This window comes from Apus apus, chromosome 10, assembly GCF_020740795.1.
Source record: "Apus apus isolate bApuApu2 chromosome 10, bApuApu2.pri.cur, whole genome shotgun sequence".
In the NCBI taxonomy this organism is placed as follows: Eukaryota; Metazoa; Chordata; class Aves; order Apodiformes; family Apodidae; genus Apus; species Apus apus.
This window is the reverse complement of record NC_067291.1, coordinates 20,064,280-20,083,144: the sequence shown is the minus strand read 5'-3', so window position 1 is coordinate 20,083,144 and position 18,865 is coordinate 20,064,280. Positions and strand designations below refer to the sequence as shown.

The 18,865-nt window shown below is 39.4% G+C and overlaps 1 protein-coding gene across 8 annotated transcripts in view; it reads right to left on the bottom strand.

Annotated features, from left to right (window-relative positions):
- The window catches only part of IQCH (IQ motif containing H), a 174,342-nt gene that overhangs the window by 131,846 nt on the left and 23,631 nt on the right, over positions 1–18,865 (bottom strand). For all 8 annotated transcript variants that reach the window (XR_007890496.1, XM_051628944.1, XM_051628941.1 and 5 more), the window contains 4 exons: positions 17,195–17,278; positions 14,673–14,848; positions 10,510–10,782; positions 8,434–8,625 (listed from right to left, as the gene is read on the bottom strand). Coding sequence is in view for 7 of the 8 variants with exons in the window: in XM_051628944.1 (XP_051484904.1) it covers positions 8,434–8,625; positions 10,510–10,782; positions 14,673–14,848; positions 17,195–17,278 (725 nt within the window). In the remaining variant the exon portion in view is untranslated. The remainder of the gene's footprint in view (positions 1–8,433; positions 8,626–10,509; positions 10,783–14,672; positions 14,849–17,194; positions 17,279–18,865) is intronic.

Genomic DNA, 18,865 nt, shown 5'->3' with positions numbered 1-18,865 from the left:
GATCCAACATTCACTCGGGAAGTCGAACCTTTTAAAAGGATCAGTGCTTGGCAGGCTAATTTCATTTAAATTGGACAGCAGCTCCAGCAGAGCTTACCAATGTTTTATCTCTTGATGTGGCCCAAAATAATTCAGAATCATAGGCTCAATGGAAACAGGGAGCATTGATTCAAATCCTTCACCTGGTGTTTCTTAGCACCAGTAAAAAAGGAGCAGCCCAAGTACTGTTTACATCGTGTAGAAATATTTAAATCTATCAAAACCTCCTTTCCACCTTTTTGTAACAATGAATAAGCATAAAAAAAACAACAACAGAGCTTTCCCCCCCTAAATATAAAACAGTTTCTCACCCTTCTGCAAGCTGAACCTTGAAAGGCAACAAAGAAACAGGACTAAATGCAGCATATGTAGAAGGCATTGGCAGGAAATCTACCCAAAAGAGAACAGTCAGCAAAGGAAAGCCTGTGAAGAAGATAAACAGAAAGAAGAAATCGACTTAAAAATAGCAAAAAAAAGACCCAGGGAAAGAAAGAGTCTACAGAGCAGAATGCATGAGAAAGACCTAAGGCTTTTTTAGCTAAAAATCAGAGTGAAAGGAAATTATTTAGACCTTGCAAGCAAATAGAGTGAGGAAAGGAGCTTCAAATAAGTAAAGCTGAGTGGGCCAGAGAAGAATAAAATCAGCTGACAGATCCTCAGCCATACAAACTGCCACAGCTCTGCTGGAGTCAATGAAGCTATGGCAATTTATGCCACTTCACTAGCACCATGACAATTCATACCCTTTAAACAGCATATCCTTTCCACTGCCATCAATGGAGCTGTGATAACTTATTCCAGCTGCCTGGACAGGAATTGCTCCAGCCCAGCTCATCCTGGTGTTCTCAACAGCACCAGCAAATATGGCAACATTGGAAGAGGCCAGTGGCTGCTCTAACTGTCCAAACAACTTCCATTATTTCCTATTTTTCAAATTAAAGGGATTCGACTTTTTTTTTTTTTTTTAATTCACACATGCTGGCCAGAAGCATTAGGCAAAACAATCAGAGGTTCATAAAAATGGAAATGTTTTTGGAAGTGATACACTGAATACTCTGATCTGCTTAAAGTTCGCAACCTGATTTAAAGCCCAGGCTTTGAATTGTTAACTGCCAATTTTAATTTTTAAAAGTGCCAGTTTTGCCCTCTGTGAGCTGGAGAAGTATGTTCTGAGAGAAGGTATCCTCATGTGAAACAGCCATCATTACCAAGTAACACAAATGTTTTTCGTATGTAAAATTGCTTTGTAAAATATTTGCTCCATCTGCTGAAAGTAGCAAAGACAATTTTCCCTGATAGCTAATGGCCCATTTCAGCTGGATGGCAAGTGATTCACCGGGGCTGCGACTTGCATTAAGTCGAATGGTGAAAACACAGCACAGAATTCTCCACTTATGTGGTATTATCTCCTCACTGCTGCCTAAGAGCCCGGCCCTCATTATCACGGCCTTCGCTCTGGATCAGCACACAGGACCAGGGTTGCTTTGACTCAAGAGGCTTTTTGTCAAACTGAGGCACATATGCTATGCTTCAATACAAAAGCACAAAACAGCCACTTTCGTTGACTACAAGAACAAGGAGGTTAGTTCTCTTTCAACTTTCCAGCACTTAAACTGCGGTTCCTTTTTTTCACACCACATGGGGCCATGGTTTTCTCTTCTGGCTCATGCTGTCACTCTGCATGCTGAGGATTTCAATATATAAAGATCAAGCCCTTCTTTTAATTCTAAATTCAACTACATACACACAAGCAAAAAAAACCCCAACAAAAACCCCAACAAAATAAACCCCTAGTCCAAAAAAACCCCTTCCCAATTGCTTGGTTCATTGTGTACTTTTCTACTTACCACATCCCTATTGAAAAGCACATGTTTACTTTGTGCCCTGAACTACGTCAACATCTGCTAACAGACCAATAAAAAATAAATATCCAGGATTGTTTAGAAAGAGAGATCCTTTCTTTTTTCTCTGAACACTCCTAGCTGGCAGCAGGAATATGCTGCCAGATCCCTTCTTGTCATCTCAGAACACAATAATATATGCAGGGAAATCAAACCTAAAATCACTACAACCTGTGCTACCAAAAAAACAGAGAAATTCTCTGGAAAGCTCTATGAGCCTGGCAGATAATTCTGCACATTTATGCACAGCATGTTAATTGGAGGTTAGGACAATGTCATTAAACAGTTCGTTTTCTTATTCCAAAAAAATACTCCTCGTGGATTGCTATTATATGCATACAAGCATGCCTTGTGTGAGGTTGCAGCCTTTGGTTTTCAAGTTTCCCTCCATTTATCTTGAAAGTCAAAGAAATAAAGGTAACATAATTGTAACAATCTTCAAAAAAGCTCCCTTTAAAAAAAAAAAATTAAAAAATGTGTTATTTCAAATACAAATTATAATTAGAACTCTGCAAATGCACCATTTGGATTCCTTCAGATCAATAATATTTTCCTCATCAATTAATTTTTCTCTGTTTCAATCTCAATCAATTTTGCTCACTTGTCCTCCCTTCTGGCTTGTATCTCTACAGAAAGGATTCTAACGAATTTCAAAAAGAAATCAGTTGGATAACCCACAGTCACTTCCCAGGAATTTTACCCAAGTTGCTGAGCTGCACTGCTAGAGGAATCGTCAGGCAAAACCTGCTGTGTGTTTCACAAACACCACACACTTAAACTTCTTTTATTCTTAGAGTTACCCATGTACTACTTTTTGGATTTTAGCAAAACAAACATTTTTGAAAATCATCCAAGCAGGCATTTTATTGGTTGTGCTAACATTAACGGGTGTCAGATTTCTTTAGTGCTCTTGCTTTATCCTCTCCTTCCACACTGTTATTGCTACAAACTGGCACTTAAATTCAATTGATTCAAAAATATTCTGGATCCATATGGCCTAAAACCCTGGAGCTGAAGTTCTGATATTGCCTCACTGCTGTTTTCTAGCATTTGCCTCTACTCCAGTCCCCAGATGGTGGAAGTAACATTTAAACCTCCTTTCCTCTGCCTTGTACAATAGACCTTGGCACCATTTCAACTGTTTACTCCGGTAATTAACAGCACTGATACCACAACAATTACAACTCCTACAATCTTAACACAATAATGCTATGAATTAGTGAGAGCTAATGGCTGGAAGGTATAGTGGTTCCAGACTGCGAGATCTGTGCATTTTTAGAATAAAATAAAAGGTACAAACAGCACGCTTGCGGTAGACAATGATTACCTAGTAATTAGTTTACACAAAGCTTCCTATTTAATGGCAAAACGCTGTAATTAACGCGTGACAGAAAATCAAAGGGTACTTTGTAAGCATATGAAAAATTAACACTGCAGGCCTATAGCTTTATGTACTGATTAGAAGCATATTAAATCAATAGGACATAGAAAACCAACAGCTTGCATATCTGATTATTGCAAGGCTTAGGAATGGGTATCCTGGCTTTATTTAACCAAGGGATACAATTAGAGTGCTTTATTTTACTTAAGATTTGAGCATCACCTGGAACATCAGCATGGCAGATACACAGATATTGTAATAAACAGAGTAAGAGCACTATGGACTGTTTGCAGGTACAGGGAATATTGGAATTATTTAGGATATATCAATGACAACACTGCCCATACTAGGAAGAACCCACAGCTGTGTCACTTTATAGAGAATCCACTTTATAGGCAACCCAGTTCTTTCTGAAGTCCTTGGGTTCTTTTATTTTTTTCCTATTAAGCCTCGTATCCATTAGAAGAAATTTTAAAAGCCTGTCAAAAAGCCAAAATGCATCTTCTGTGGATCTGTCAGAGGTTCTGGCCCTCTTCAGGCTGAAAAAAATTACCATGCTTGCAATTGCACGTGTACAGAAACATCAGCAGCAAATCTCACGTTTGGTTAACAACTCCCTCAGTAGACTTTAGGTGTTATACTAAACCCAATTCAATTGCTTCCAATTTATTCCAGTTTCAGGAAGTAGCACTGCACAAAGCTGGTGGTGTTACAAAGGTGATTGGAGTGGTGAAAATGAGAATGGGTAAGAGAAAGGAAAAAAGAAAGGGTTAGGAAGTTAGACTGTGCACAAAGATGGTCAGAAACCATCATGTGCTGGACATGCCGTGGTTCTAAAATTACATATATGGGTTTATTTTGACCTATTTGTAAACACGTGATCTTTACTCTGAATTCCTACCTTAGTAAAGAAACAAGGTGTGGCATGTAAACTTCAGGTTTCTTATAACAAATACAATTCATTCAACCAGTAAAGAATCTGCTCACTACTATCCCTGATTTTCAGACTATCAAAAGTTTATCTAATTACTTATTACAGGACTTGTAAAAGCTGACCAAAAACTTGAAAGCCAGCATTTTGCAGCATTTTATCTTGGCCTTTGACACTGTAATTTTCCAATACCACTCAATGCAAAATCCAGCACCCAGTGTCTGAATATTGCTTTATGCAATTCTGACCACAACTTGGATTTTCCAGATTTGTCACCTTTTGAAAAGATTTTGATTTCCTCTTACAGATTGTAGTGAATGAACTAAGATACAGTCTATCAGGAAAAGAAACCATGACCCAATGCTGGGACGCAACTGAGGCAGTGAGATTCAAACACTAACATTTAAAACAGCTGGCTGCCCAAGCACATAAAATGGCTTTTTTCCTTCTGCAACAGATATTTAATGGAGATTTTTTAAAATGGTTGTGTAGCTGTGGCCAATTAGAATGGCTTATTGAGAGAACAGCTGTTGCTTGGTTTTCTGTGTCTTCTATTTCTGTATTTTTAGCTCTTCTTTACTCCCCATTTCTGTGTTCAGTCTGACCTTTGTTATCTTCAGGATTTCTGCTAGGAAACTCCAATAATGTTGCCAATCCTGGTGGTTAATCAAGAGTCACAGTTTAATAAAAGTGACTTGTAAAATTAATTTGACCATTAATTTAATCCAGTGATTTAGATACTATTTAGATTTCTATAGTTAAAAAAGAGGGATCTCTGCAGAGTCCTGGGTTATTTTATGTAGAAGGGGAACTGCTAAAGATGAAAAAAGGCAACAGGAACTGAAAGGTGACCTTATCTCCCCAGGAAAAGGGAAGAAGATTCCAGATGTTGTCAAAGTTTGAATCCCAAGATTCAGAGTCAGAGACCACAGACTTTGACAGCCTGGTGTCTGTTCAAAACTAAACAAAAGGCATCAAAGAGATGATGTGGACCACTTCAGCTTGAATTCTAGTGGGCATCTGAGCATCTTTCCTCAAGGTTAGGAAGGCATGGCTGTACATGTCTGTCCAGCCCTGAATCTTGTCCCTGACAGTGGTCACAAGTGGATGCCCAGGGAAGAGACCAGAGCAAGCACATCCATTCCCCAGATACTCTCCCAGTCTCCAACCATTTCCAGGTCAGAATCCTGCTAAGCCAGAGAGTGCACCAGTGATAACTGTTATTAGTTTTTTCTTCCATTCATTTATAGTTTCCCAGAAAGGGTCCACATAAGCATAGGTGAGATTTTCCAAAAACAGAACTGCTGATTTTCAACAGGACTGAGATACTGAGTGTGCTGCTTACCATACTTTGGAGCACCATCCATTAATCAGTGTTATGGATAACCTCTAGCTCTTCCAAACAGGCCCTGATGCAATTGTCCCATTGTTTTTCACTTGCTCCAGCAGCAGGACCACATTTTTTGCTATGCTATGCTACTAACCAAAGCTTGAATTGGTACAGAAAATAGGTTGGAAAATCATGCTAGGAGATGGCATAAGAACATTTCACTCAGCACACAAGCCTTATGTGCATATGTTAAACAGTTAAAAATGTGTGAATTTATTTGCTCCCTCCAAGAGTCACATTCACATTGCAAGAGACAATTGAATTGCTAAAGTGTCTCAGGACTTACTGAGGATCTTTTTGCACGTAACTGGGGTCAGATCCTGATATTCTTTTTCCCCACTGGAGAACATCTCCACACAGCCTCACAATTGCTAAGTATGTGCTTGGGGAGACAGCAGATCTCTTGGTATTGAATATCATTAGAATCTGGGCCTCAGGATGAAATTTTTTATATGCTGACAGGGTTCAGCAGTGCACAGTAGGACGAAGGCCATACAGAGACATTCAGCATAGTTTGTGAATTCTACCCTTTCTGCAGATGCAAAGTAATTGTTCAGATAACTCAGATGGTGCATTAAGTTAACAAGGTAAAACACATCGATAATCCTGTCCTGCATTTCTGTTTGCCCAATGTTACGTTTGAAATGAGGAATCTAAAATCAGTCCCATTTTTAGATGGAATGGATTTTTACACAGTTCAAACTCCCCAACTACATTATTTTTAATCTGTTGCCTACTACATACCAATGAGGAAAATCTGGGTGTCGTGTCTTAAAATGCTATGCAAATGATGCTATTTGTAAGTATTAACATAATTTAGTGCTTACAGTCATATTCTCATTTCTAATAATTCTACCAGGATGGAGAGTCTTTTCACTGTACTCTTAGCCTGCAGGATAGTCTTTCATCAAGAAGCTGAATTTTTTAATAACCTGCCAGCATCCGTTTTGTACGTGGCAGCCTTTGCCGATGACACAATGTCTTCATTATCAAAAGAAACAGGTCTACAGACTGTAATAGGACATTAAAGCATGCCTGTGCTCATAAACTAATGCTTTGATGTTTAAACGTGCATCATTACAATGGTATTCCTTAACAAAGGAGGATTTTAATCCTCTGCTCTCAAGGGTAATACTCAGTGGAGACTGCAATTCGTTAGATATAAAAAAGGTCTCCCATTCTACAAAAAAGGGCTCAACTCAGAAGGCAGAAACATTTGAACACACATATGCAAACAAGACATTCACAATGGGATCACATGCCCACTTCAATACTGCTCTGCATTTATGAAAGTTCTCCTGCCCACTCTAGGAAAACACAACAAATATGTTATTCCATGTATCTCTTCCAACTTCCAACAAATGTTTATGTTTAAGGGCTTCTAAAGGGTGGATTCCTGGCTGCATCACAGCTCAACTAAATGCAACATAAAGGGGAAGCCAGAGGTTGCCTGAAGGACATGGTGACGGCTGGCTGAGTCAGCCAGGCAAGAATTTAAAAGGCACATAAGCAGGAATTGCAAACACCACAGAATCACAGAATGGTTAAAGTTGGAAGGGACCTTAAAGACCATCAGGTTCCAACCTCCCTGCCATGGGCAGGGACACCTCCCACCAGACCAGGCTGCACAAGCCTCATCCAACCTGGCCTTGAACACCGCCAGGGATTGGGCAAAATCACCAGGCAATACTGCTTATAAATGTTTATATACATATGGGAATTTATACCAGCAAAGAACTAGACTTGGTGGATCATGTCTTCTGCCCCGCTGCCTCAGATGGTGGGAGCAGGAGCTGGATATGGTGTTCCCTGTTCATCCCAGTGGCAAGCCAGTGCCTCCAGTGGGGCAGCTGTCCAGTGCTCTCCTGCATACTGCTCAACTGCACTGATGGAGGGATCTTTAGCACATCAGAGAAATTAGCCCTTCAGCTTGAGATGAGAAGCTCTCTTTTATAACGTGGAATTATTTTGTAGTTGTCAAATGCAACAGAACTGTAATCAGTGCTATTTGAAATTTTAATATTCAATATAATTCAATCAAACAAAAATTTCAAAACAGTTTTGATTGAATTAAAAAAATCAAAAGAGCTATAATGAGTAGTTTATGTAAATTAAACCATTTTTTCTGGATACATTCCTTCTGGCTTTAAAACCATTACATTAGGAAAGAATTTGGCACAATATACAGAAATATCAAATGCTTATTGAAATTAACACATTTAAATACCAATGAATATTTAAACTACAAATAGCTTTCCGAGTGCCAGAACTAATGAAGTCTAGTTTCATATGGATTTTTCTGCAGTTGAAATGTATCATCTCACAGCCTCTCTCAATCATGTGGATTCTTAGGAATTAGTGCACGAGTTCATGCTATACTGTTTCCCTCAGTTAAGTATTTATAAGATCTCACTCCTCACCTAAACATCCACTGTAATGAAACATGCAGGAGCCTAATGATCTCTGAGACCTCAAGTGTTCTGTCTTTGCAGGTGAAAATAGCTAAAAGGTTTAAAAGTTATTAGTGAGGAAAAATATAAAGAAAAACCAGTCCTTCAAAGCCAGACTAAAAAGCAAGCAGTTTGCCTGTGGTTTCAATAGCAATGTTCAACTGTATTAGTTGAACTTCCACTGCAGTAATTCCAAATTTCTTTGTAGATAGAAGGCTCTCCCACCTATATCCTTGCATTCCTACATCCTCACTTTGGATAAAAAGAACTGAGGAAGAAGCCCAGTGGACTATTGAGAAGCCATGACAACAAATAAGACCCCTTGCTCCTTTGTTACTTACACGTGCCCACTTCTGAGTCCACATCTCAGGGCTGTATCTCTGACGTTCCTTCTGAACCCAGTGGTAGCACTTCAGATGTGAAATAATGTCACAACAGGCAGTGCCATTGCCTCCAGATTCATTGTTCACTTTGAAAAGCCAACGCTGCACTTCCAGGTTGTCAAGGACAAGCTGGCTGAGAACACTGATCATCTGTGGAGCAACCACACAGACACATTTTACACTTTGACAATGTTGTTCCTTGATTTAGACTTCCAGCTCTCAACTATTTAGACTTGAACTTCATTTTCTAACTATGGTGTCTGCTTCTTAGAGACACTTGCGGTGTTACAGTTATCTTGGATACTTTGCAAAACCAACCCTGACCAATTTTATGATGAAGAACCCATGGCCTTCATCCTGTGCTTGAGCCCACGTGGGCAGACTATCACATAGAGACTTCTGGTGGTCAGTGGAGCTGGATTTGGCAGAGAGGAATTTGTCTGTCCAAGCTTTTTTTATCCAATTAGGAGTCTGGATCATCAGTACAGCTCAATAAATATTTGTGACAGGGACAAACATGGGAGGGACTACACTGTTTGCAAAATCCGAGAAATAATTGTGCCAGATTCTAACAACAGCCAAAACATCTGTGAAATTTTCCTACTGGAGAGAACAGTATATGGTTATAAATGTACAAAGGAGTTACTAAGCAGGCTTTCTAAAAATGCTAATTATTTATTTGTGTATGTACACAGATTTAAATGGCTTTAAAATGCCTTGTGCCCAGCTGGTGTAGGATGCAATTAGCTCCTTAAAAACTGCAAATGCCTTTGAACCTGGTAGAAGTGCTACCAGATCTTGCATTGGCTACAGCCTCCTATGTTTTTACACAGTCATTTTGGGGACTTTTGCTTTTTTTTTTTTTTTTTAACATTGACCTAAAATACAATGACATGTCTGTTCCAGATGGCTTTCGAGAACCGCATAAATGTGTTTTTCTTTATGACTTCCCTCCAGTAATGAGCAGGATCAATAATGTTGTAAGGACTGTACCAAACATACAGAATTATCTGCTATCTTTAAGCACAAATGGAATTGTGCTTTAACAGTGTCACCTTGTTTTGATTGTTTAACTTCAAATGTCAATATTTCATACAAAAAAGAGAAGTGGAACTTCCATAACACTGTAATAAGAGTCAAGTATTAGATTCATATAAATTATTTAACAATAAATCAAAGTTGGTTTTCAGATCCTTTCATCACCTATAGAAGTTGCAATGTGTCTGTGTAGCTGAGATTGTTTGCAATGTTAAAGGTGATGAATAAAAAGCAAAGCCCCTCTAAGAAGTAGCAATACCTTCAAACCATGGCACTGATTATTTTCCTGTATGAGATATAGCACCACCATAAAAATATTTTTAAAAAAAAATCAGTACAGATCATATTTAGACATATCATTGCAAACTGCAAAGTCAGCTTGTGGAATGAAATGCTGAGGCACTGAATGCAAAGGAGCCATTTGCAAACTGAACACAGTACAGAAAACTCTTGTGCCTTGCAGTTATAGTTTAGTAATATTTTGTTCTTTTCTGCCTAGTCATGGTAAGGAGACAAGGTGAATTCAGCAGTGAGAAGCCAAGTAAAAGGTAAAACTCCAGCTGCAGAAATGCTCAGGGAACCTCCACTTGAATAGGCTGACTTCCTACGTGGAAGAAATTTTTCCTTCACTAAATACTTCATTTCCCAGAAATCCCTGTTCTATTTTCAGTCCCTAGTAAAACTCCAGTCAACCTCACTGAGGCCATGACTTCATCCACAGAGCAACAACAAACTCTCTGAAATAACTGCACCAAACACCCTTCTATATTCTCCAGAATATGAAGAATGCCAGAACAACCATATCACCTCCTGACCAGGACACCAATTGCATCAAACTGGTCAGAGAGAGCCAAAAAGAACACAATCTCACACATGATTTATTCAAACCCACTTAGGGTCCAATCAATAAGTCACTGCAAGAGTACAAAGTTTGCATCCTATCAAGTGAAAACGGGCATCTGTGTGTTGACACAGCCCAGCCCATGTCCTGCTTACCTGCTCACTGGTGGAGATGTCAGCTGCTCCAGGAGGGGTTGGCACACAAGCACTGGCAAAAATTTGTTTACTTCCAGACTTTGTGCTGTAGAGATGAGCCACCTCTGGCAGCGAGCCCAAGATAGGCACACTGAGCATGTCAGCCACTGCTAAATCATCTTGGTGGGGAACCCCTCCAATAATGTAGGCATCTCTGCTCTGGATAAGAATTTTTATTCTTTTGATTGTCTTGGGACTGTACTTCAGCTGAGTGGCTAGGCACATGTGCTGCTCCTGTATAAAGATAACATTATTCTTGTTAAAAGGTGTTCTTTTCTATTCCATGAACCTAATTTATAACGTTGCACACAATAAATACATTATTAATAGCAGGCTGGGTTATGACCTATCCTGTAGCTTAGCAGTTTAAATTGATAAAAGCTGTTGGGGTGAGGCTCCATAATCGTGCACATCTTTAGTGTGTTGGAAATGGGCTCTCTGGGAATAGAACTAATTACTACACATCTGTATTTATTTGATCCATGCGGAATTATCCTTCTGTCAGTCGGCAGAGAGGCTGGTGGCCTTTGGATAATAGTGATTCATCTCAGCAACACTCCTGGCATGGTTTAACTCTCAAGCTCCTAAAAATCAATACAAACATGAAGAAAAACCCCTATAGCAGAGAATGTGTCTCACCATACAGCTCAGCAGGATTTTAAGTGACTCTCTGAGAATAAAACACTTTGATTTACAAAAGCTTTCACTGATCACATTAAATTACTGGGGATATACATTTCCATTACCCAGTAGTTCTGATAGCTACTGTAAACACAACTGTAGATTGTTCAAGGAGAGGACAGAATTTGAATTTTTGTTGCTTGAAGTACAAGGGTTTCAACTTTTTTGAAGACATTTTTGATTTCTCCTAAAAAAAAGATCTAATGCTGAACAAGCTGTTAATGACAGATGCTTCCTCCTCTAGATTTAGTCATGGCAAGTGAAGCCTCAAAAATATTGCCTACCACATATCCTATGAGTGGCCTGCAGTTAACCCCATTATCTTTCCAAAAGGGTAGACAAAGGTGTGCTGAGGTTCAGAGAGATAGGAGTGGACATCATGCAAAAACACTGCAAGAGACATCTACTGCCACAGATTGCCATCAAGAAATCATAATTGTAACAAGAAGAAAATCATCTTCACATTGATACTTAATCACATTAGGTGCTAGGCTTTTCAGGATAGCATAAATATTGGATTTGGAAATTAAAAAAATATATATTTCTGGGACTAGGGAACCTAGAATATTTTCCTTCAAAATCTTGGATACTCCTTCAGAGTAAAAAATAAATCCTGATCCCAATACTTGAGTGGGGATCATGATGGAAAAGGAGATGGGGGAGCCCCTAGGAGTAGACAACAGGAATCCCCTTTTGTCAGTTCCTCAGTGCATTCTCATCCCAAACACACAGCTCCAAAAAGTCTCTCAGTAACAAGTCAGATACTGGGAGTACAGTGAGGATGCAAGTCAAGAGATGAGATACTCAAAGGTCTAGTAGGAAAAATGGAGTCACACAAGTAGAAGGGCAAAAACCAACAAATGAGTTTCCTGGAGTCTTCTTCCTTCAGTTTTAAAACAGAGACTCTGAATGTTCTGATTCATTTGGTTCCTTTCTCTTCAGCACCAGTACAAGGGCAGGGAGGTGGCAGGTCCAGTTGGTCTCGTGGCAGAGTTGGGCCCAGGAGAGAACAGCATTGATTTCCAGCCCCGGTCACTCGCTCCCTGGGGCCACAAGTGGTGATGGAGGGACAAGATTTGCTTTGTGTCTCTCAAGGATGGATTTTACAGTTAATTAAGGAGTGCAGGAAACAAGCTGTAAAATCTAGTTCATTCCTGCTTGGAGAGTGGTGTAGCTGCCATGATATACAGCAGTGCCAGGGAAAGCAGGAGAGCTGAGGAATCCCCTGAGTTCCAGCACACCTGCACAGAACAGTGGTTATGAGGTTGACCAAAGGGCTACTAGGTCTTGGTTCTCAAGCCTGTTGATTTTTATTGCTATTTTTATTAAACTTCTCAAGGCCAGAGAAGCTGACCTTGGCATCAACCTCACCATGATGAGCAGAGCTGCCACTGTGCTGTTTGCATACGCTGCTAGCAGACCATCAGGAGAGTGAAACCTATTTTTAGAGGTGTTTCACATTGCACCTTGGATCCACTGAGGCACAAGAGGCTAATTCCAAGAGCTAGCAAATGCCCAAGAACAACAGCATATGGACACCCTTTTCTCCCAGCCTCTCTTTGCCTCCCCTCTGCAGACACCAAGGAGCACAGGGATACCTGCCTCTGGGTGTCTTTTCCACAGATTTTCCTTCCATCAGTTCCATCAAAATAGCTAGGAAACTGGGCAAGGTTCATTGGTGCTTCCAGAATTGCTCAGAGGAGCCTGCTAAGGTGGCCTTCAAACCACATTTCAAATATTAGGAATAAATGTAGATACATTAAGTACAACAGAAGCTTTTTTACGATATAACCCAGGAGAAAGATCCTTAAAAAGAACCTCTAAAGTCCTCACGTAGACAAAATGACAGTTAAAGCCACAGTAAACAGCCCAAGACATGCCTCACCCTGTGACTGCCCATCCTTTCTGATAGCACTTGGCACTAACACACTTCTCAGCATTCCTGGAAAAGAAACTTAGGAATATTTCAACAGAAACTGGAAGAGTAAAGGACCTGCTTTTACATCAAAACTACTTCAGCTAAATCACCATGACCAAAATCATCCATGAAAGCCCTTTTCCATTCCTGGTCAACCAGCCCATGTTTAGGAGCACATCTTTTCACCATGATATAATGAGGTTTAAAGGATATTTTTAGTATGTTTTACATAGAAGGCTTCATAAAGCTTCCAACATCACAGAATCACAGAATTCTGTAAAGCTTCCAACATCTGGTAGTTAGTAATAGGAAAAATGACCCAGTATCCAGAGGAAAAAACCAGCTACAATTGTCAAAATGCAATTTAAAAAGAAAAATCTATCCCTGGTATTTATCAAGGATTTACCATCCCAATAATTTTACTTTAGAAGGTGAAGGCCCAGCACAGGCACCTGTGATTCTTAGAGGTTACCAGTATGCAGCTAAAAGGACAATGCCAAAAAAAGCCAGTTCCTAAAAACACACATATAATCTCAATGCTTTTCTCCAACTCCAGAGAAAACAGAACAGGTCCATAGCTACAGAATTCATTTAACTATGGCAGAAGTATCAGAGAGCTGTGACTCAGGAGTCCCTCCCTATACAGCCCTTTTCTCACACAGGTGTTTTCACACTATTTCAACAGGAAAGGATCCACAATAAAAGGATTTTGCTGAACAGTGTGACTATAGAACTGGATTTGAAAACCAACATGTTTGTGAAATACAAAAGGCTCCTTTACCTTCTGAAAGCATCCAGTATCCAACCAGGATAGCAAACACTTGTTCAACAAAATAACTAGAAGAGGGTTATTAATACATTTCAAAAACAGCAGCAGGGCTTCAAGCACAGACCCTAGAGATTTAAAGGTGCCACAAAGTTTCATAAAAATAAAATCTGAGCAAAAACACTGTGGAATTAACATTTACAACATTAAAGAGCCTTCACCGCACTGCAGTAATTTTCAGGAACACTGTATGTAGTGTCCAGTCATTGAGGGCTCTTTTTAGACCATGTTTTAGCACATGGATTTAAAACCGACTTGACAGGCTTGGAACTGATCTTTCTCTATTACCTAACCTAGGTAGTTTCAAGTTCTGTTCTTTAAGATGTTCTGCATTGGATTTAATTGCAAGAAACCCATGAATGATTGAATGCTGGGCTCCCCTGAGATAAAATTTGAATAATAAGAATGATTTATTGCTACCATTTGCTTAGAGATATAAATCTATCGAGTTCCCAGTCCCAAGCATACAGGAAGAAGAGACAGTGGTCTGCAAAGAGCCAATACAAGACTATCTCAACCAAGTCTATAAGGCTAAACCAGGATATTTATTTCCAATGCTCTAACTAGTAGTCTAATCAGTAAAGCCCTTAAACTTGCAATAATATTTCACTGATGTGTACCAGAGCGTTACAAGTTATAAAATTTCCAATTTAATTTTACTGCATCCCCCAAGCTGTAGTAATTAGAAGACAAACTCACAGGAAAGCTGTTTGTAGCTTCAGGGGTGAGAATTTTGAACCTGTCCTGCAGGTCACCCATGTCCTCAGGGTTCCCAGATCTAACAGCTGCCTGCAGACCCAGGAGTTTATTGTAATACTGCAGTAACTCCTCACTCAGATGAAGGGGGCAGATGTAGATGACGTCCACGTTGGCATCTAAAACAAAGGGGCACAATGTTCATTACTGAAAGAAAGGTAGAGCTCCATTCAGAACAGCAAGCTGATAATTCCTCATTGTTTACTAACAAATGGCTTCCCTGAAAGAGCACTGGAAATAAAAATGAGATCTGTAATTCCCAAATCTTAGTGGCTGAGCTGCTTTTTCTGTGCTTCAGCATTTCTCTGAAGACAGGTCAGCAACCCAAAGAAATAGCTAGTTTCCAGAATTCAATCTGCAGAATATATTGGGGGCAGAATTTTTGAAGTGTTGCAGGGGGATTTAGATGCACGACTCACATTACCATCATTGGGAACAGTGCACTGCTTTAAAAATATATCCCATTAACTTCAGGAAATTATAAAACTGAGCTATTACATTTAGAAAGCTGATGAAGTTGCAATTTCATACGCTGCCTGGATTTTGCATGGCCTGTTCCTATTCTTGTCCTGTCCACATAAAAGCTCACAGTGGGATGCCATTAATAACTATTGCTGAGCATGTGAGTGTGCAGATGAGCTACTTAAATACCACGGTGTGAAAATCTGCTTTTCTGCATGTGAAATAACTTGGGCTGAAAGATGGTGTACATGGAAACACTTAGAGGTGGGAAAGTAGAAGTCTTCAATATGTGCTGCTCCGGAAAATTTTAACTGCTCTGCTCTTCTAAAATATTAATGTTAATAGATGAGCTAATGAATTAATGGGCCTTGCAACATCAATAGAATGCGCTGCCAAAAAGCACACTTAGGTTTTGATCCAGCTCCTGCTGAAATCAGTAGGAAATCTTTCACTATCTTTACTGGGCACAGGAACAAGAGCCTGGGAAGTGCCAGGGACAACTGCTATGACATGTGAAAGAATCAGAAGCAGGTACTGGAGTAAGGAAACCCTGAGCTAATGTGATCAAGGAATAAGATAACCCATTCATTGACTTCATTCTGCCATTCTGCTCCAGGCAAACAGCCCACACTGACCATTTGAGGTCAGAATCTCAAACAATCAAAAAGTACAGCAGCAGTCAGCCCTACATCTGAGGCCTCAACAGAACCTGTATATTATCCCATTCATTGCCATATAACTTTTAAAATAATTAACAGGTCACTAGAACTGTTAGTCAGTACTCTGCTGCTTGTAGGCATTTACTCAGACTTGCAGAATGAGCCTGAAAATCCACCAGCTAGGGGGTAAAAAGGCTACTTGCCCACATTGGCTGCAATGCTGAAGGGGCTGCACTGTCAAAAATTGACAAGCTCAAGTGAATTTGTTGAATAAAACGCTGCAACACATTTTACTACTCCTAGCACTGCCCTATAAAGAGACATGACAAGTCTCCTATGGACACAGTGGGGCTCCAGAGACAGATTAACTCATAGGAGGTCACAACAAGCAAGGAAATCCTCTGGTATTCTAAAGAAAAAGAAAATCAATATGGTAAATATCAAAGCTCTTCTGCCAGACACAGGTAAAGCATCTGATCTAGTTAATAATTTAGTCAATACTTAACTAGTTTGTATCTTACTCGTGGTCTGCTCTACATTTCACAGTAGAACCAGTTTTCACATTCTCAGATTTTAAAGTGAGGGAAAAAAAGCCTGTTTCATGTGTTGACTTTGTCTCTTTAAGCTTCTAATGATCATTTTAGAGACCAAAAAAATCTATGTTAAAAAACCTGGAAAAAATAAAACTGCACTCTGGAAAAACAATATTAGTGCCTAGATAATATATAAAGGCACTTACATTATTATTTTAGGCAACTGTGAATTTCCATATCTAATATGTTTTGGTTACAAACTTACTACACAGCATTTATAAAATAATAATGATACTGAAATATACATGAATCATGTAAACTGTGTCATTCCAGGGAGCCAATGAAGTTGGTCACTGACAAATTAAATATTCTTCACTGCTGTGCTTAAAAGAGAATGGCCATTCTAGGCAAAACTTTTACATGAAAGTCTTCTGCCTTATTTGATAAAGAATTGGTTTAAATAAGGGCTTGTTCTTCTCTAGCACATCCTTCTCTCCCTGTGAGCTTGAATGAACACTAGCAGAATTAGCTACCTAATTTTGTAGAACACTAAACAATTCTGATGGTTTGTGGTGCTCAGCATGGCACAGGATGATGCTGCTTTACCTTATCAGGGAGGCAGAAACAATCAACATGTTTTGCTTATGAATAATGTGGACAGGAGCAAATGCCACAGCAGAGAAATTACTTCTGAGTTTACATGTTTTCTATATTTAACGAGAATATTAAAAAGTCCTCATCAGTCATTCTCTATTACTCACAACTATGGGCAAACAATCCAAAACCAGGCAGCCACCAGCTCCCCACCTACCCCGAATGTCACACAGCCTTCCCATCTGCAGATTCTGCTGGAGAGCAAGTTCAGGGATGTGCTCACGGATGCACTGGGGATATCCTGGAAAACAAGGAAAGCCCCCCATGAACTGCATTCAGAAAACCCTGGTTTGAAAGAAGTTTGAAAGAAATCAGATTTTTTATTTAAAAAAAAAGCTGTAATAAAAGCATTTCAAACCCCAAACATTGTATAGCACTGACTGCATCATCTTTATGAACATACTTTTCTTAGTGAACTGATGTAACATCCTGGATTTTAAGAGATTTTAAATACAGACCTAAATGTTACAGACATTTAGAGCTTTACAATTTAAACATGCAGACTGAGTGTTTTGTTGGAGTCTTCTGTGTTGCTGGGTGGTTCTTTTTCAACACTGAAAAAAAAATGACACCTCATTAAGCAAGACTCCTGGTACATTTGGTCCTTCACAGAGATAAAAGGCAACAAAAGCACTTCATTAGGGAGATGTCTCAGTGATACCTGATCACTTTGTTGCCGAGGATAAACGAGTGGCAGCCTGTCTGAGCCTGGATTATTTATTTGGGGGTCAGACTTCCAACTGATTGCACACTCGCATTCAAAAACACTGCAGTAAATGACACGACCACTGTTAAGTACAGTCTCTAATCCTGTAATTTTAAAATTCAGCTAATTCTCAGTGCATCAGTGTGTTTATACAATCACACACAGCCACACCATGGGAGCTGCTGGTTGCAGTGGCTGTGAGGAAATCAATACAGAAGTTAAGCCTCACAGTCAGTGTTTGGCATAACGTCTTGACTGATCCAGTAACAAGATCTTACAACATTTCCATGTATCTGCATGTGACCAATTGCCTGAAACTTATGAAAAACTTAATTTGATGAAAACCTGCTCAGTATTTCCATTCTTTCATTTTAGAAGATAGTAGTAGTAGAACTTCCAGGCAAATTAGAGTCAATTATTGTAAGTAACCTGCATCCTGGGGTGCTGTGGCAATGACACTCTGCACACAGGAGAGCAGAACATAATAAAAGGCCAGTTTCATTTTTAGCAATTTCTTGTAAACTTACATATTGTAGTTAGCACAACAGCACCAGGCACCTGCAGAAGTACAGCAATGTGAGAGGTACTGATGTTTTTGCCACTCTAATATTAAACTACAGTAATTTCAAACAGCTTGCTCTGATTACTTAAACTTTAGTCTTGAGGCTTCATTTTGTTCTCCCAGGTGGGGACCAGTTTTAAGCCACCAACAATGCTGCCTAACAACTTCAAAACATTTAAATTTCAGATGTAGAAAGTAGCTGAGTTCCCTACACTAAGCTGCAAATAGCCAATATAATAGCTCTTGAAAACACAAGATCTAAATCTGGGCAGAAAAATAACGTTCAAATATCACTTGGAAGAATCAGTAATTGTTTGAAAGGAGTAAGAGTTAAAGAAGCAATCATGGAAAACTTGCATGTTGCTCTGGTTCTGCTGATACTATAGCATGACACCAGCCACCACATGAACTACTCTTAGAGACGTTAATAAAACATTAACTCAATATATTAGCTTCCCTTGACATGACCCCATTATATTTAACAGGAGGAATATTCACTCCTTGTGAATCCCTCAACTTCCAATGGACATGATGAACCACATTAAACCCCACACCTGATA